This window comes from Hemibagrus wyckioides, linkage group LG03, assembly GCF_019097595.1.
Source record: "Hemibagrus wyckioides isolate EC202008001 linkage group LG03, SWU_Hwy_1.0, whole genome shotgun sequence".
In the NCBI taxonomy this organism is placed as follows: domain Eukaryota; kingdom Metazoa; phylum Chordata; class Actinopteri; order Siluriformes; family Bagridae; genus Hemibagrus; species Hemibagrus wyckioides.
The window spans coordinates 4,635,146-4,654,007 of record NC_080712.1 but is presented as its reverse complement, the minus strand read 5'-3'; the positions used below and the strand labels follow the sequence as shown (position 1 = coordinate 4,654,007).

The 18,862-nt window shown below is 40.4% G+C and overlaps 1 protein-coding gene across 1 annotated transcript in view; it reads right to left on the bottom strand.

Moving 5' to 3' along the window:
• Positions 1 to 18,862, bottom strand: part of glra3 (glycine receptor, alpha 3) — a 72,634-nt gene that overhangs the window by 49,911 nt on the left and 3,861 nt on the right. Inside the window, exon 2 of the mRNA XM_058385987.1 lies at positions 1,215 to 1,342. Within this exon, the coding sequence (XP_058241970.1) occupies positions 1,215 to 1,342 (128 nt within the window). The remainder of the gene's footprint in view (positions 1 to 1,214; positions 1,343 to 18,862) is intronic.

The window sequence follows — 18,862 nt, the reverse complement described above, 5'->3', positions numbered from 1 at the left end:
TCCACTGTCACATGATAGCGATGATCCCAGCTAAATCTGTTCAGAACGCCAAACACAACTCCAACCTGATGAGACATTATCTCAAAATGCACCACTGAGCCACATTTGGCTTACAACTTTGGCACAGATTCCAACTATGGTGAAAGATTTATTACAACTTCTTGTGTCTCTCGCCATTGCCAGAACTGACCCTTATGCTACTGAACCACATTTGGCCAGAAATCACCAGATCTTGGCTGGAAGATGTCTCATTTGGCACAACAAGCTACCATGACTTTTTGGTAAAATACGCTAATATGTAAAGCTTGGTGTTTCAGAGATGTAGAGGTGATTAAGCATGACATAGATAATGGTAAATAATGCAAACTGGGTAACTTGAAATGGTCCACCAGGGGCCAGTGGGAGCAGGGAGTATATATGCTGCAACCTCAGAAAACCCTATGCTATACATACTGATGTTGGAAATACTTTTTGACCAGAAGCCAATTAAAGCAGGGACATTCAGTATGTGTGGGGATCTGGGAAAACCCTTCACATGGTAGAAATGCTGACATTTCTTGCTATATTTAGTTCTGCATACTACATGCTTTACACCGAAGCCCAAAATACCCTTACTATAGATGAATCTGACCCTTATCTGCCTAAACCAGATATTTGACAGAACATGTCTGATCTGCGCTGCCAGATAGATGTCTCATTTGGGAAGCCTTATCTCAGAGACCAATTTGTTGGTTTGTTGTCACACTTAGATACCAGGCCTGGTGTTTCGGAGATGCGATTAATTATGACATGGATTGAAGGCAGATCAAGTTGGAATTTGTCTTTTATGACAAGCCAATAAATAATGTGTGAGGCTGCCAGTGAAAACTTTTCATCTAGTGAAAAATTTTATGCTGTTCCCTGTTATGTTTGTTAAACTAGCATGATCTTTGCAGTAAGATAAAAATTCAAGCAGATATCATCTTTGCATTTTGGGTGCCAATACTTTTGCACAGCCTGGAATTGTGCTTTTAAAAGTCTCAGCTAGGGTAGGTGGCAGTTTAGTGTACTTGAACAGGAAATTATGAACGTATCTGGTTAAAAGGTTATATTTTCTGTTACCTTGCGCATACAGAATAATCGACCAATCACAGGTCACTTCAGCGTGTCATTGATTAAAAGACAGACGCAGGAAAAATATTAAACGTTTGTTTGTGCAGCTTTTTAAACCCTACCTTTGAAGTTGGGTCTAATTCTGGCGTCGTAGCCCGAGGTCCTTCCCATGAGCTTGTCCAGAAAGTCTGAGGGAGACATGGGTACGGTTCTTCCCCGAGGACTTTCAGGGTCCTTTGTGGCCACCAGACTGAGAGAGAGAGAGAGAGAGAGAGAAAGAGAGAGAGAAAGAGAGAGAGGATTTTAGAAAAATGGGCTGCGACAGTCACTGAGGCTACAAATGGGAAGAGCTGCACTAATATCATCTGACATCATAATTCACATTCAGGTTTACTCAGAGAAGTGCAGGAGAGGCATGGCTCCAGGCACATCGCATCTATTCACTCACAGAAAGATGAAGGATCTACAAAAGTCCATTTGTACACCGAGAGACACACTGTGCCCTCAGAGCAACATTCTGAGAAATACATCTCTATAGAACAATTCTACAATTCCTTAAAGGAGTTTGGAGGAAAGACGTGTCTCGCATGCAGATGAGTGACACATTAAGAGTGTTATCAGTATAGTGGGTTGTGTTGATGCTTCACAGCTCCAGGGTCAGTATGTGATCTCTGTATTACCAAAATATATTACTACAGTTTCCTGTATTCACACTTGTTTGGTTCTCCCAAATCTGTTGTTGTTGCTCTTTCGGCTGCTTCCTGTTCAGGGTCGCCACAGCGGATCATTTGGTCCATATGTTCCGATTTGGCATCCCCGTTCCTAACACAACCCTCCCATTTAATCCGGGCTTGGGACCGGCACTCAGAGTTAACTCTTCAGTGGCTAGGTTAGCGCCCTGCCCGGGAATCAAACCCGGGCTGCAGCAACGAGAGCGCTGGATCCTGTCGCTGGACCACCAGGAGCTCCCAAATCTGTAAACCTTTTAAATAAAATCTGCCTACAAAAGGTCTGGCTGCGCAACAATCACATTTAAACATGTTAGCTTAGTGGTTAAGGTGTTGGACTACTGCTCAGAATGTTTGAATCCCAGATCCACCAAGCTGCTACTGCTGGGCCCCTGAGCAAGGCTTTTAGCACTCTGTTGCTCATTTGTATAAAAAATTAAGATAAAAAAATGTAAGTCGCTCTGGATAAGGATGTCATGTCATGTCATTGTCTCCCGCTTATCCGGAGCCGGGTCACACTTTCAGCAGTCAAACTTTATTTCTAGAACACATTTAACACACCTAAAGTGCTTGACTATAAGAAATACTGTAAACAAACACAAAAACAACAATAACACCAGGGCATAAAAAGGCTAAGGAATAAACGTCTAGCTTCAGAGTTTTCGGAAAACATTTGCTTCCTCAGGAATGATTCATTTACAGCTATAAATAAGATTCATCAATTGTAACAGATTTGTTTTGTAGTGACGTTTATGGACTTGTGAGATTTTCAGCTTGACTCCATATTTCTTCATCCGTCAATTTTTCTTTTTTTTTATTTTGGTCTAATTAGCTGCCTGGTTAAATAACTTTGAAAAATACAAACATCTGATTGAATAAACCAAAATATATATTTAGAAATGTAGAGTTTCTACTGAACTGATCTTGGTTTTTCTTCTTTGATTCACAGAACAGATCCTGGACTTTATTATTATATAGATCTTTGGTTCAGTTCTGTAGACGTGTAAAATGCTGGGTCTGCTCTAATGATTGGTCTGATGTTTGCAAATCTTTGGCGTTAGAATGCAAAAGTATTTCATCTCCTGCTTCAAATTTAATATAAACTCTTTTCATCATCTCACGTCTTCCTCTCCTGCTGTTTAATCCTAAACCCAGGTAATAAAAGGTCAAGCAGGTTCGTATGTGTGTGCTGTGTTTGTGCTTTCCCTCTTCCTGAGAAATATCCTGTGTGTTCTTATCATTCTGTCTGCGTAAATGACTATAATTTTCTCAGGGGTGTATTTTAGCTCTTGATAACAAGCCTGCAGCAAAGAGAAGCTCCGGTGACAGACAGGAGATAGACGAGCGAATGATGACCGGGCTTTGTGCCAGTTCTTTCAGAGCCAGAGTGAATGACGGAGTCGATCCCGAGCAGTAATGACTGTTTATGCCTCTCTGATTGCCCCTCTGTGGTACACACTGCTCAGTTCTGTGTGTGTGTGTGTGTGTGTGTGTGTGTGTGTGTGTGTGTGTGTGTGTGTGTGTGTGTGTGTGTGTGTGTGTGTGTGTGTGTGTGTGTGTGTGTGTGTGTGTGTGTGTGTGGCTACCGGTCTTATTTATAATGCTCTGGTGTGTGACAGCTGCTTTTAAATCTCCTCCATTCTTTCAAAAGGCACTCCTGATTCGGGCATGTCGCTACAGCTCCCGGCTGAATCGAAAACACATCCTTTAAATCCGACAAAACTGACGTCGACTCTAATTCCATGCAACTGTTCCGCAAATATTAATCAAATCAATCCATTTCTGCTTCCCTATTATCAGTTAAAATAAGTCCACTGCCCAATATTTGCTTCTTCACTCTCGTACTAGAGATAACAGACTAACATATCTTTAGAGTGTCATCCGGGTCACGGCACCACCTGCTTAGAAATTCAGCTAAAGATGAGGAGATGTCATGAGACAGGTCTGAGCTTCAGATGGTTGGTGTTTTTAATGATTAGGGTGTCTTTAAATCAGCAGGAGTATAGATTCAGAAAGCCTACACCTGTCCAGAGATGTTTAGCTTATACAGAAATGAGAGAAGAAAAGAAGAGATTCGGATTTATAGAAGGATAAACAGGGAGTGCGATCTGTCACCATCATGGTCACTGTCTCTGTCCAAAAAGGAAAGGAAAGAGAAATATAATATATTTAGGGACATAAGTTGCAGACAGATGTGTAACCCTCACAAGTTAGATAGTCAGGGTCATAGATGCATGGAGGCAGATGCTTCTTTAAAACTTGTGCCCGAATAATGAAATATTCTGACTTAAAAAGCACATTGCAATGCTCTATTTTAGATAGATAGATAGATAGATAGATAGATAGATAGATAGATAGATAGATAGATAGATAGATAGACAGACAGACAGACAGACAGACAGACAGAAATATAAGTAGACAGGCAGATGGACAGGTATTCAGGTAGACAGACAGACAGACAGACAAACATAAAGACAAGCAGACAGACAGACAAGATGATCATACTTTTCTGCCTTCCAACATCAGGAAGTAAAGCTTAAGAGGGTGTTTCCATGAATAAGGAGCCACTGATATTAAATGGAAAGATATTTTTAACACCGCCACTTTGGATTAATCAATACTATCAGTGAAGTTAACATTCAGGCCTCGTGCCTTTAGCATAGATGCTACTTAACCACCATTTCTGTTTTAATTTGACTATTTTTGTGAAATGTATTTTGTTCCTTTAATCATGTCATCTTTAATTGCTCTCTAATGGCCTTTAATTTCTCACACCAACAGCCTTCACGGTTACTTTCTCTCCGACTCGACACACACAGGTCGCTTTTTTATACAACACACTCGCACAACACATGTGCACATACACACATGGTCCAAATCAGGCCAGTCACCATGGCAACCAGCATCCAGTATAGTGTCAGAGCAGTGGGTGAGGCAGTGACTGTTGATGGTCAAGTTGAAGCTGATTTAAAGAGACTGAGAACTCAGCGAGTGTGTGTGTGTGTGTGTAGACTTCTGTGCTCAGGTGAAACAGATCGACTAAGTCCCAATTATACAACAAGAGGTCAAAGGTAGCTGATATAAAGGTCATTAAAAACCATAGGACTGTCCTGTAAATGTCCGGCAAGTTACAGCTTTACCTCTGACCATTACGCATCACTCGTACTGGAGACTCCTTACATAAAATGTTCCACATCTCCATACCCAAAACATCACTATATTGAAGCTTACATTTTTATAGGGCGGATCAACCATACAAGCTTCTCTGTATGAGCCGTTACTATGGAAACGGTAATATATTTAAATGATTAGTAGCTGCACTACTGGTCAAAGCAACTGTTTCAGGAAATTAATTAACTCCTCCTCTGATTTAAGAGCTCACCAGAAGGACTTTTTGGGATCGACTGCGACCTCTGCTCTTTTAATGTTTGCTGAAAAATCAGCTGTGCTTGAAAAGAAAGGGCGGTGGTGGCTCAAGTGGTTAAGGCTCTGGGTCGTTGATCGGAAGATCAGGGTTCAAGCCTCACCCAGCACTGCCAAGCTGCCACTGTTGGACCCTTGAGCAAGGCTAACCCTAACCCCCCATGCTCCAGGGGCGCTGCATCATGGCTGCATCTGACCCCAACCCCCAAATATGGGATATATGAATGAAATTCTTTCTTTGCATATCCAATCCTTGGGGGTTGGGGTCAGAGCACAGGGTCAGCCATGATGCAGTGCCCCTGGAGCAGGGTGGGTTGAGGGCCTTGCTCAAGGGCCCAACAGTCTTACCTATCATGGCTGACCCTGTGCTCTGACCTCAACCCCCAAGGATGGGATATGCGAAAAAAGAATTTCATTGTGCAGTAATGTATATTTGACTAATAAAGATTAACAAGCTTTAAACGTCTAACATTCGGACATTCCGCTAGAAAGTAAATACTGCTTCACTGTGTTTAGTTTATCTAAGGCATGTGTAGAGATTAAAACAAAGTGCTCTGTGATGTAGAGTTGTGTTTCTGTGTGTTTGGGGGTGTGAGCGGTGATGGTTACGGATGAAAGAGCAAGCTGAAAGCTCATCGTCCCAACGGGATTTCCTGTCACACATCTATCCCATAATTCAGGTTGCAACTCGTAAAAATAGATCGTGTTTTCTGACCCCTGTGTGTGTGTGTATGTGTGTGTGTGTGTGTGTTGTATCGATCTGCTCCCAAGCTCCAATCATTCCTTTTTGCTTGACCGGATTTCTGACACACTCACATACACAAGTGTCTGCATGTGTCTAAATCAACACAAGTCCTTTTAACACAATGGGTACAAGCCCTAGAGCAGAATCACCGATCCCTGACCTCAGTGCTGGTCTAATCTCCCTCCCCACTGCATGCTGGTTAATGCAGCCTGGCAGCTAAGAAAGACCAGGATGGCACTTTCTTTAAAAACTGCAATGTTGTGTTGTGTAGTGTAGTTTAGTGCTGTGTGTGTGTGTGTGCTGCATCACATCCATATCATGTATGAACTGTGGAAAGCAGATTGGTCCAGGTGAGCTAAATATAGAAGAAGGATTTAGAAGGAGAAGTCTAATTCAATATCTCAGACCTGCCTTTATGGCATTTAAAACTAGCTTGGCTCTATTGACACACACACACACACACACACACACAGAGAGGGAGAGAGAGAGAGATTTGTGTGTATTTAATCAGCCTATTTGATGGAAGTCAAAATATACACTCAAAGCTCTTGTCCAGCAAAACACACACACACACACACACACACACACTGACTCTACACCCTGTTATGGAAGTATATTATGCTGCCCTCTGTGATGGACTCAGTAAAACACACACTCAATCCCATCATACACACACACACACACACATGCCATCAAATCCGCACTACACACTCTGCTGTGGACTCGATTTTGTTTTATTTGTGTACATTTAACCAGCCAATTTCATGGAATCAGTCAAAACAGACATGACTGGCAAAATACACACACACACACACACACACACACTGACTCTACACCCTGTTATGGAAGTATACTATTTTGCCCTCTGTGATGGACACAGTAAAACGCACACACACACACACACACACACACACACACACACACTCACACACACTAACCATTATCATCATCAAATCCACACTACACACTCAGCTGTTGGCTCGATTTAGTTTTATCTGTGTACATTTAACCATCCGATTTCCTGGAATCAGGCAAAACAGACATGACTGGCAAAATACACACACACACACACACACATACATACACACTGACTCTACACCCTGTTATAGAAGTATATTAATCTGCCCTCTGTGATGGACTCACAGAGTGAAAAACACACACACACACAGACACACACACACACACACACACACACGACCAAATCCCCCACAACAGACTCAGCTATGAAACTCCATTTGTCTGCTATATTAGAGTGTGTATTGCTGCACCGACACACTCCGTCTGAGACATGACACACACTCGTACAATCAGACAGGAATCCTGTGGTCTCCCCGGTGGACGCGGAGCTGCTCCTGACAAACAACAAACTTCAGCTTTGACTCAGTGTCTGCATGCTAACACACAGATTAGCAATTCAATCAGCGAGGCGTTTCCGGATTGTTTCCTTTCACAAAACAAACACAACGAGGATGAATAAGAAGTCAAGCTGATCAAACACACACACACACACACACTCCGTACTTCAGAGCGAGGTCAGTGTGTGGAGTGAGGAACACTGTTGTCATCCTAATATCCCAAATCTACACATGTCTAATAAATACTAATCGTTTATTTAAGTAGTATTTTGAATGTCTTGCACAAGTAAGAGGTTTAGAGATGCTGTGGTTTAGAGATGCTGTGGTTTAGAGATGGTTTGCTTTAGAGATGCTGAAGATTGAAGATGGTTTGGTTTAGAGATGCTGTGGTTTTGAGATGCTGTGGTTTAGAGATGGTTTGCTTTAGAGATGCTGAAGTTTGAAGATGGTTTGGTTTAGAGATGCTGAAGTTTGAAGATGGTTTGGTTTAGAGATGCTGAAGTTTGAAGATGGTTTGGTTTAGAGATGCTGAAGTTTGGAGATGGTTTGGTTTAGAGATGCTGTGGTTTAGAGATGGTTTGCTTTAGAGATGCTGAAGTTTGGAGATGGTTTGGTTTAGAGATGCTGAAGTTTGAAGATGGTTTGGTTTAGAGATGCTGTGGTTTAGAGATGGTTTGCTTTAGAGATGCTGAAGATTGAAGATGGTTTGGTTTAGAGATGCTGTGGTTTAGAGATGCTGTGGTTTTGAGATGCTGTGGTTTAGAGATGGTTTGCTTTAGAGATGCTGAAGTTTGGAGATGGTTTGGTTTAGAGATGCTGAGGTTTGGAGATGGTTTGGTTTAGGGATGTTGTGGTTTGGAGATGGTTTGGTTTAGGGATGTTGTGGTTTGGAGATGGTTTGGTTTGGGGATGCTGTGGTTTGGAGATAGTTTGGTTTAGGGATGTTGTGGTTTGGAGATGTTGAGGTTTGGAGAAAGTGTGGTTTTGAGATGGTTTGGTTTAGAGATGCTGAGGTTTAGAGATGGTTTGGTTTAGAGATGCTGAAGTTTGAAGATGGTTTGGTTTAGAGATGCTGAAGTTTGAAGATGGTTTGGTTTAGAGATGCTGAAGTTTGGATATGGTTTGGTTTAGAGATGCTGAGGTTTGGAGATGGTTTGGTTTAGGGATGTTGTGGTTTGGAGATGGTTTGGTTTAGGGATGTTGTGGTTTGGAGATGGTTTGGTTAGAGATGCTGTGGTTTGGAGATGGTTTGGTTTAGAGATGCTGAAGTTTGAATATGGTTTGGTTTAGAGATGCTGAGGTTTGAATATGGTTTGGTTTAGAGATGCTGTGGTTTGGAGATGGTTTGGTTAGAGATGCTGAAGTTTGGATATGGTTTGGTTTAGGGATGTTGTGGTTTGGAGATGGTTTGGTTTAGGGATGTTGTGGTTTGGAGATGGTTTGGTTAGAGATGCTGTGGTTTGGAGATGGTTTGGTTTAGAGATGCTGAAGTTTGAATATGGTTTGGTTTAGAGATGCTGAGGTTTGAAGATGGTTTGGTTTAGAGATGCTGAAGTTTGAAGATGGTTTGGTTTAGAGATGCTGAAGTTTGAAGATGGTTTGGTTTAGAGATGCTGAAGTTTGAAGATGGTTTGGTTTAGAGATGCTGAGGTTTGAAGATGGTTTGGTTTAGAGATGCTGAAGTTTGAAGATGGTTTGGTTTAGAGATGCTGAGGTTTGAAGATGGATTGGTTTAGGGATACTGAGGTTTGGAGATAGTTTGGTTTAGAGATGCTGAAGTTTGAAGATGGATTGGTTTAGGGATACTGAGGTTTGGAGATAGTTTGGTTTAGAGATGCTGAAGTTTGAAGATGGTTTGGTTTAGAGATGCTGAAGTTTGGAGATGGTTTGGTTTAGAGATGCTGAGGTTTGGAGATGGTTTGGTTTAGAGATGCTGAGGTTTGGAGATGGTTTGGTTTAGAGATGCTGAGGTTTGAAGATGGTTTGGTTTAGAGATGCTGAGGTTTGAAGATGGTTTGGTTTAGAGATGCTGAGGTTTGGAGATGGTTTGGTTTAGAGATGCTGAGGTTTGAAGATGGATTGGTTTAGGGATACTGAGGTTTGGAGATAGTTTGGTTTAGAGATGCTGAAGTTTGAAGATGGATTGGTTTAGGGATACTGAAGTTTGAAGATGGTTTGGTTTAGAGATGCTGAAGTTTGAAGATGGATTGGTTTAGAGATGCTGAAGTTTGAAGATGGATTGGTTTAGGGATACTGAGGTTTGGAGATAGTTTGGTTTAGAGATGCTGAAGTTTGAAGATGGTTTGGTTTAGAGATGCTGAAGTTTGAAGATGGATTGGTTTAGGGATACTGAGGTTTGGAGATAGTTTGGTTTAGAGATGCTGAAGTTTGAAGATGGTTTGGTTTAGAGATGCTCAAGTTTGAAGATGGTTTGGTTTAGAGATGCTGAAGTTTGAAGATGGTTTGGTTAAGAGATGCTGAGGTTTGAAGATGGATTGGTTTAGGGATACTGAGGTTTGGAGATAGTTTGGTTTAGAGATGCTGAAGTTTGAAGATGGTTTGGTTTAGAGATGCTGAGGTTTGAAGATGGATTGGTTTAGGGATACTGAGGTTTGGAGATAGTTTGGTTTAGAGATGCTGAAGTTTGAAGATGGTTTGGTTTAGACATGCTGAAGTTTGAAGATGGTTTGGTTTAGAGATGCTGAAGTTTGAAGATGGTTTGGTTTAGAGATGCTGAAGTTTGAAGATGGTTTGGTTTAGGGTTGTTGCAGTTTGTAGATGGTTTGGTTTAGAGATGCTGAGGTTTGGAGATGGTTTGGTTTAGAGATGCTGAAGTTTGAAGATGGTTTGGTTTAGAGATGCTGAAGTTTGAAGATGGTTTGGTTTAGGGTTGTTGCAGTTTGTAGATGGTTTGGTTTAGAGATGCTGAGGTTTGGAGATAGTTTGGTTTAGAGATGCTGAAGTTTGAAGATGGTTTGGTTTAGGGTTGTTGCAGTTTGTAGATGGTTTGGTTTAGAGATGCTGAGGTTTGGAGATGGTTTGGTTTAGGGATACTGAGGTTTGGAGATAGTTTGGTTTAGGGATGTTGCGGTTTGGAAATGGTTTGGTTAGAGATGCTGTGGTTTGGAGATGGTTTGGTTTAGAGATGCTGAAGTTTGAAGATGGTTTGGTCTTAGGGTTGTTGCAGTTTGTAGATGGTTTGGTTTAGAGATGCTGAGGTTTGGAGATGGTTTGGTTTAGGGATACTGAAGTTTGAAGATGGTTTGGTTTAGAGATGCTGAGGTTTGAAGATGGTTTGGTTTAGAGATGCTGAAGTTTGAAGATGGTTTGGTTTAGAGATGCTGAAGTTTGGAGATGGTTTGGTTTAGGGATACTGAGGTTTGGAGATAGTTTTGTTTAGAGATGCTGCGGTTTGGAGATGTTGAGGTTTGGAGAAAGTGTGGTTTTGAGATGGTTTGGTTTAGAGATGCTGAAGATTGAAGATGGTTTGCTTTAGAGATGCTGAAGTTTGAAGATGGTTTGGTTTAGAGATGTTGCGGTTTGGAAATGGTTTGGTTAGAGATGCTGTGGTTTGGAGATGTTGAGGTTTGGAGAAAGTGTGGTTTTGAGATGGTTTGGTTTAGGGATGATGTGGTTTGGAGATGGAGTGTTTTGCTCTAGCATACCATGGAGAAGATCAGTATCATGGTCCACTTATAGAATGAAGTGAAATCATGAAAATTCAACACACATATTAAATAACACTGAAACCCTTTATCTTCAGTACTGGCATCCACCGTGTCCATTGAATTACTGTACATGCAATGGCTCTCACAAATCAAATACATATCCACCCGAATACTTCCATTACATTAATGGCCTGTGTGTGTCTCTCTCGTCTCTCTCATCTCTCTCGACGGACTGATTGTGGACACGGTACCACATAGATAACATTGGACAGATCGATGCCAGGAGACCAGATGGGTTTCCCACACATCGATACACTCCAGCACCTCATCAGATCTGCCTGTAATTTAATAACCATAAAGTTTACCATCACACACACACACACACACCTCTAATCAGAATGGAATCAGAATCAGAATCAAAAGCATGTGGTGGTGGTGGTTTGGCGTCTTTCTTTTTGATTTTTTTCAGATCTATACTAGTTGCCCCACAAATTCTGGCTCTTTACCCCAGTTACTGGGTGCTACATCACCCCAGTTCATAGTTCATCTCAACTAGATGTTTCTAATGTTTGTTTTTAATTTATTTTGTTGCTAGGAGTCCAAGCACCAAGGACCAAAGGTTTAATTTGTAAACTAAGTTTTACTTACATTTTTTCCCCTTTAAATGCGAGGAAGAGAAGGCTTTGTTAGGAAGCTGAGGTCAGAGATACAGCACCCCTGGAGCAGACAGGGGTAAGGGCCTTGCTTATGGCTTGAATCCCTTATCCAGAGTGACATAAAATTTATCTCTTTTGATACAACTGAGGGTTAGGGGCCTTGCTTGAGGGCCCAGAAATGGCAGCTTGGTGGACCTGGGATTTGAGCTCACAACCTCAAGTGGTTAACACGTTGGAGCTGTCGTCCATCACCTTAACCACTAAGCTACCATCTCCCCATGTGACACTCAAACACAAGTAGTGGAAAAGTCAGGAATAAAGTAAAGAGAAAGTCTATGTGTGTGTCTATGTGTGTGTGTGTGTGTGTGTGTGTGTGTGTGTAAAGAGAAACACATTAGCTGCTCTGACTCACTTTCTAAACATGGAAAAATTCACACTGCTGTTTGTAAAATCTCATCAAGCATCTCATCTCATCAGCAGAGTAAACAGCGCAGTTCCTGAAGGGTTAATTACAGAGTTAATTACAAAGCAATGAAAAAAATCACGATGTCGTTTAGGACTCGCCAATTACTTCATTCACAAAACATTGTTTACTTTCTGATAAAATCAGACACTGCTATTATGAACTATGAACGTGACAAGTAAAAAAAAAGTTGTGTAAAAGGTAAGGAAATGAACACACTGTGTTGTGCTCTTCCAGGAAAATAATCAACTACAGGGTGATGGGATAAAGCAGAGCTTCTACTGATACAACAGCAATTATGATTTTATATGTATATATATATATATATATATATATATATATATATGTATATAAAGAATGAAATATTGTGATTTTTATCCACTTATATTTACATTTGATGGGACATGGGACCTCTAAATTTTTTAAAAATATCCTTAAAGAGGATTAAGAGACACTTTTTCAGGTTCACACACTGCTGTGTCCAGAGTGTATAGAATAAAATAAATAATAATAATAATTTACTGTCTAGGTTTGATTTGGAACTTTAGATAAACTTCATGTTAAGTGACTAAATAATAATAATAATAATAATAATAATAATAATAATAATAATTAAAAAAAATATATATGATACTACTACTATTAATAATAATAATAAAAAGAAGAGCAATTTATGAGTCATTTTTTATATTCTTAAAGGAAGCTTTTATTTATTTATTTATTTATTTATTTATTTATTTATTGAAACATAATACTTCAGCATGTTTTTTATGTTATTTATTTCTCTCTCTGTTTAAATCACATTTTAAAGCGCTTAGCAGGCCTTGAATTGAAGACAGATGGACAAAGAGACAGAAAGAGACAAAAAATTTGTAAAATGAGAGAGAGAGAGAGAGAGAGAGAGAGAGACAGAGACAGAGAGTGAATGAAAAAGAGAGAGATGCAGGCACACATATAGACAGACAAAGAGAGAAAGAGACAGAAAATGAGTAACATGAGAGAGAGAGAGAGAGAGAGAGAGAGAGAGAGAGAGAGAGAAACTTGACTTTGACTTTAAACATCTCTAATTATGAAAAGTTTTAAAAAAAACACCAATCAGTGCAAGTAAAAAAAATCATATTAAAAATGAAAATGAAAAAAAAGAGGATAAAGAACAGAAGAAAGAAAGAAAGAAAGAAAGAAAGAAAGAAAGAAAGAAAGAACTAAACCTCAAAGACGTGTCATGCTTTAATTAAAACATGACTGTAATTGTGGACAAGCTGCCGCGGCGTCAGTGGAATAAAACACAACAGGTCATGGGAAGAAATTCTGCTGTTGATTGTTTTCCTGTGGCACAACACCAAGTGAGTTACTGTGAAAGAACTCATCACTTATAATGTCTCACATTTACAGCAGTGGAAACACAGCTGGGAAAATGTGTGTGTATTAGATAGAAAATAAAGAGGAAACATTATTAGCAGGCCATATTAAATGAAATGATTTCCTGCATCCATGTGGTGAACAGACGAACAGGACAGAAATACCGAGCATGTGTGTGTGTGTCTGTGTGTGTCTGTGTGTGTGTGTGTGTGTGTGTGGGACCCTTACTGCCAAGTCATATAACCCAAACAGTGTGTGACAGATTAACACTCTGACAGTGTAGGTCACACACTCACTGTGTCATCACAGAAGCAGCTGAATCGCAGGCTTCGTCATCATCATCATCATCATCATCACAAGCTTCATTATCATCATAAGCTTCATCATCATCATCATCACAAGCTTCATCATCATCACAAGCTTCATCATCGTCACAAGCTTCATCATCACAAGCTTCATTATCATCACAAGCATCATCATCATCACATCATCATAGCTAGAACACTCATGTCTCACTACACTTCACATCTATCTGTCTGTCTGTCTATCTATCTATCTATCTATCTATCTATCTATCTATCTATCTATCTATCTATCTATCTGTCTGTCTGTCTGTCTGTCTGTCTGTCTGTCTGTCTGTCTGTCTGTCTGTCTCTCTATTTGACCAATCAGAATCCAGAGTGCTGTAATGTCTGTTAATGCTGATGTTAATATTTTTAAATGTTAATCAGGGCATGAAGTAGTGTGAGGGTTTAGACCTGAAATTGAAATTGGGACTGAAGGTGAAGAACAGAAGGTCTGGCAGCTCTGAGATTCATGAAAAACACATTCAAATCCAGCTTAGTGCAGATTCTCCTAATGCTGTGGTTTACAGTGTGTGTGTGTGTGTGTGTGTGTGTGTGTGTGTAGTCACGACAGAGAGCCAGCACACTCTGACACGTTCCCACAGCCTGAGTGACACCTGCCATCCACCTCAGCCTCCACTCCTGCAGAGCCCCATCAACCCCCTGAGTGTGTGTGTCTGTGAGAGTGTCCTGGGAGGTGTTTAAGGTGTGTGTGTATGTGTGTGTGTGTGTGGGTGGGTGGGTGTGTGTGTGTCTGTGTGTGATTGTCCTGGGAGTTGTTTAAGCTGTGAGCTGTGTGTTTGTGGTGTGTGTGTGTGTGTGCTTACATTACCAAGCTTAGCATTTACAACTCACGTGTTAGGAACTCTATTATTTTCACAGCTAAAACAATTTGGCTTTTAAGCTCTGTGTTTAAATATTCAACTCCATTTTATTTGTACGGCATTTTAACTTTGTCCCAAAGCAGCTCTACAGAAATCCGGATCAAGCTTCAGATCATGAGCTAGACGTCACTCAGGGTTCAAGAGCAGACGTGATTTATTTGCTTTTACTAAACTAGATTTAAACACGTCTCTAATGATTAGATTAAATGATGGTGAGTGAAGCGTGGTCAGTTCATGTAGAATGAACGTAAACCAGTTACTTGAGGATGCTGATGCTGATGGGAAATACAGTAACTACAGTGTTACATTCAGGTGATTAAACCCTCTATGGTAGAATGTAATGTAATGTGTCTCTTATAAAACACTGGGTTTAATCCTTATCTCAGGTTTGAGCCCGAATTTACGAGCAGGAATACACCATCAAATCATGCTGGATGAAGGAAATCTAATGGTTACTCAATGATGTATACATTTAAAGTAAACGAATTTGAACAAGGTTTTTTGCAGCATACTTTGCCGGGTCTACAATAATTTACAGTAGACTTTTCGATTTTATTGGCGATGGACCGCCCAAGAGAGCGCCTGACTGACAGGGAAAGCAACCAATCACAGCACATTTTGTTCAGTGTCATGCTAAGGGGCATGGAAATGTAACGTCCCTACAAAAACACACCCACGTGCAACCACAGATTGCTCATTTAAGAAAGTCAATTAAATGTAAATTAATGAACCGTGAACTTCACATCATTCCAACTTTCCTTATCTGATCCTCAGTGTCATGGTCGTAAACATGACGGCTTCCTTTTTCCATGAGGGAAGTAGAAAAAATAAAGGGAAGTTGAAAGAAATAATACACACATCTCCAGAAATCCAGTAGAATCCAACCAATCAGACGACTGAGAAACTGCTGAAGTGTTTAAATTTTGTGTGCCGTATGAATAAGACGTTCAGGTGATGTTCATCTGAGGCTGATACCTGGTCAACCTTCTAATAAGGTGTTCTGATGGCTGTGTGTAGGGGAATTTTCAGGAAAGCGGGAGCTTTTATATATATATATATAAAAGCTCCCGCTTTCTTGTACAAATAGGTATCACCCAGCTGTCACCTCAAACCCAGGCGTTTAAACAGTACATGTACAGTACAATTTATTTAAATGAAACAATTGTTTGATCACAAAAGCTTGGTGGATGATGGACAGATAGATTAGATAAATGGATGGATGGATGGATGGATGGAAGGAAGGAAGGATGGATGGATGGATGGATGGATGGATGGATGGATGGAAGGATGGATGGATGGAAGGATAGATTGATGGATTATCTAGATTGATGGATGGATGAATGGATGGATACATAGATGGATGGATATTGGATGGGTAGATAGATTAGGTAGATAGATAAACAGATGGGTGGGTGGGTGGGTGGGTGGGTTTGGATGGATGGATGGATAGATCGATAGATTAGCTAGAAGGATGGATGGATGGATAGTGGATGTTGGATGGGTAGATAGATAGATAGATAGATAGATAGATAGATAGATAGATAGATAGATAGATAGATAGATAGATAGATAGATAGATAGATAGATAGATAGATACTGTATTCATCGCAATGGGAAATGTACAACTTCCAGCAGTATGCACAAACATAGATAATAAGGTAATAAATAAAAAATAAAATGAAACTATATTAATAAAAATATTTTTTATTAAAAAAACTAAGATAAAAGATACAATGGATAGAATAAAAAGATAGAATGGATAAATGGAATTTGGACAGATAGTTTAGACAGATAGATGAACAGATGGATGGATGGATGGATGGATGGATAGATAGAAAGATTAGAGTCAAACCAAATCTATGTCCATGGTTTATTGAATGCTTTGGCTTTAGATTGGAGGCCTTGATAAACAACCATTTATAAACAAAACAAAACAAAACAAAACAAAACAAAACAAAACAAAACAAAACAAAACAAAACAAAACAAAACAAAACAAAACAAAACAAAACAAAACAAAACAAAACAAAACAAAACAAGTGAAAACGGCCGCTTGTGGAGAATCTTCTTCTTAAAGCCGACAGTGCAAACTCGATCTGCAGGAACACAATCAGCCTGAAGGTGACTCTGTATCACACCACATTACATTAAGACCCACATCTCCATGAGAATTCTGAGATCTGAGCTCTTTAACAATTATGAGTCTGATTGCTGAGTTTGTCTCATTAGCTGTTTGATTTGATTTGTTTTCTCAGTGCATGTAATCAAAGGAAAATTGAGGAGAGTACAGAAGGGTAAAGAAGTATTTGGCAAGTGTGCAAGAACATCGTTAAAATAAAAAAAACAACATCACAGAGAACACAGAGTGAATGCTAAATAAATGAATCGCTAATTATTTAAATGCAGTGTTTTATTTGCTTGATTTGTTTTTCCAAATCTCATGCCATTCATACAGCACTAATTTTGCCACGATTTGGCTCGGTTTAGCAGCATCTTTATAAATACATTATATTTTCCAAAGGTTTTGGGACACCCCTCCAAATCCCTGAATTCAGGTGTTGTTTTTCAGGGGTTGGGCTCGGCCCCTTAGTTCCAGTGAAAGGAACTCTTAATGCTTCATTTTGGACAATTTCATGCTTTGTGGGAACAGTTTGGGGATGACCCCTTCCAACATGACTGTACACCAGTGACCAAAGCAAGGTCCATAAAGACATGGATGAGTGAGTTTGGTGTGGAGGAACTTGACTGGCCTACAGAGAGTCCTGACCTCAACCCCATAGAACACCTTTGGGGTGAATTAGAGTGGAGACTGTGAGCCAGGCTTTCTCATCCAACATCAGTGCCTGACCTTACAAATACTCTTCTAGAGGAATGGTCAGAAATTCCCATAAACACACTCCTAAACCTTGTGGAAAGCCTTCCCAGAAGAGTCGAAGCTGTTATAGCTGCAAAGGGCGGGGCAACTCCATATTACATTCATGTGCATGTAAAGGCAGATGTTTTGGTCTGGCTCACAGTCTCCGCTCTAATTCATCCCAAAGGTGTTCTACGGGGTTGAGGTCAGGATAGTTAAGTCCACACCAAACTCACTCATCCATGTCTTTATGGACCTTGCTTTGGTCACTGGTGTACAGTCATGTTGGAACAGGAAGGGGTCATCCCCAAACTGTTCCCACAAAGAGCATGAAATTGTCCAAAATGTCTTGGTATGAAGCTGAAACATTAAGAGTTCCTTTAACTGGAACTAAGGGGCCGAGCCCAACCCCTGAAAAACAACCCCTGAATTCAATGATTTGGAGGGGTGTCCCAATACTTTTGGCAATATAGTGTAAATAAATAAACAGACAGAAGGTTTGATTCACTTCCAGCAGGTGAGTCGATCACGTTCTCAATAGAGTTTACTGGAAAGTAAAGCGAGACCAAATCTCTCAGATTGGTGTGTGTGTGTGTGTGTGTGTGATTGTGTGTCAGTGTGTTTGATTGGAGCATGATCAGTATGTGATGGACAGTTTTTCATCTGTGTAAAGAACCACAGCAAGGTGGAGAACACACCAACGTTCTGTTTGAACTGAAACTCTAAACACACGTGAAAGCATCTAATGGACAACATTTTGTTTTTCTGAATCTTTTCTCTTTGGCTACAGTAACCAGTTGAAAAAAAGCAGACAGTGATCGTAGTTCCAGTGTCCATCATGTCCGTCTGATTAAACTCCGGATTCAGTCGTGAGCATCGCGGATGCTACAGGTCAAATCTCTCCTGCTTTTATGAGACGGAAATTTAATGATTTCTCTCCTGATGAAACGGCAGACGGAGTCTCGGGAAGCGCTGAGGCGAAACACAGAGCTGTAAAGACGTCCTGTCTCAGCGCCTGTCTCCTTTTAGATACTCTGACAGCTTTGTTGCTTCTGGGTGGATTGTGTGTGTGTGTGTGTGTGTGTGAGTGTGTGTGTGTGTGTGTGAGTGTGTGTGAGTGTGTGTGAGTGTGTGTGTGTGTGAGTGTGACAGCAACTGGATTGCAGTTATACAGACATCTAAAAGACATGCACTCAGAGACACATCTACCTTTCAAGCCCTAAATCACTAACCAGCTCTCTTACACACACACACACACACACTCTCTCTCTCTCTCTCTCTCTCTCTTGTTAG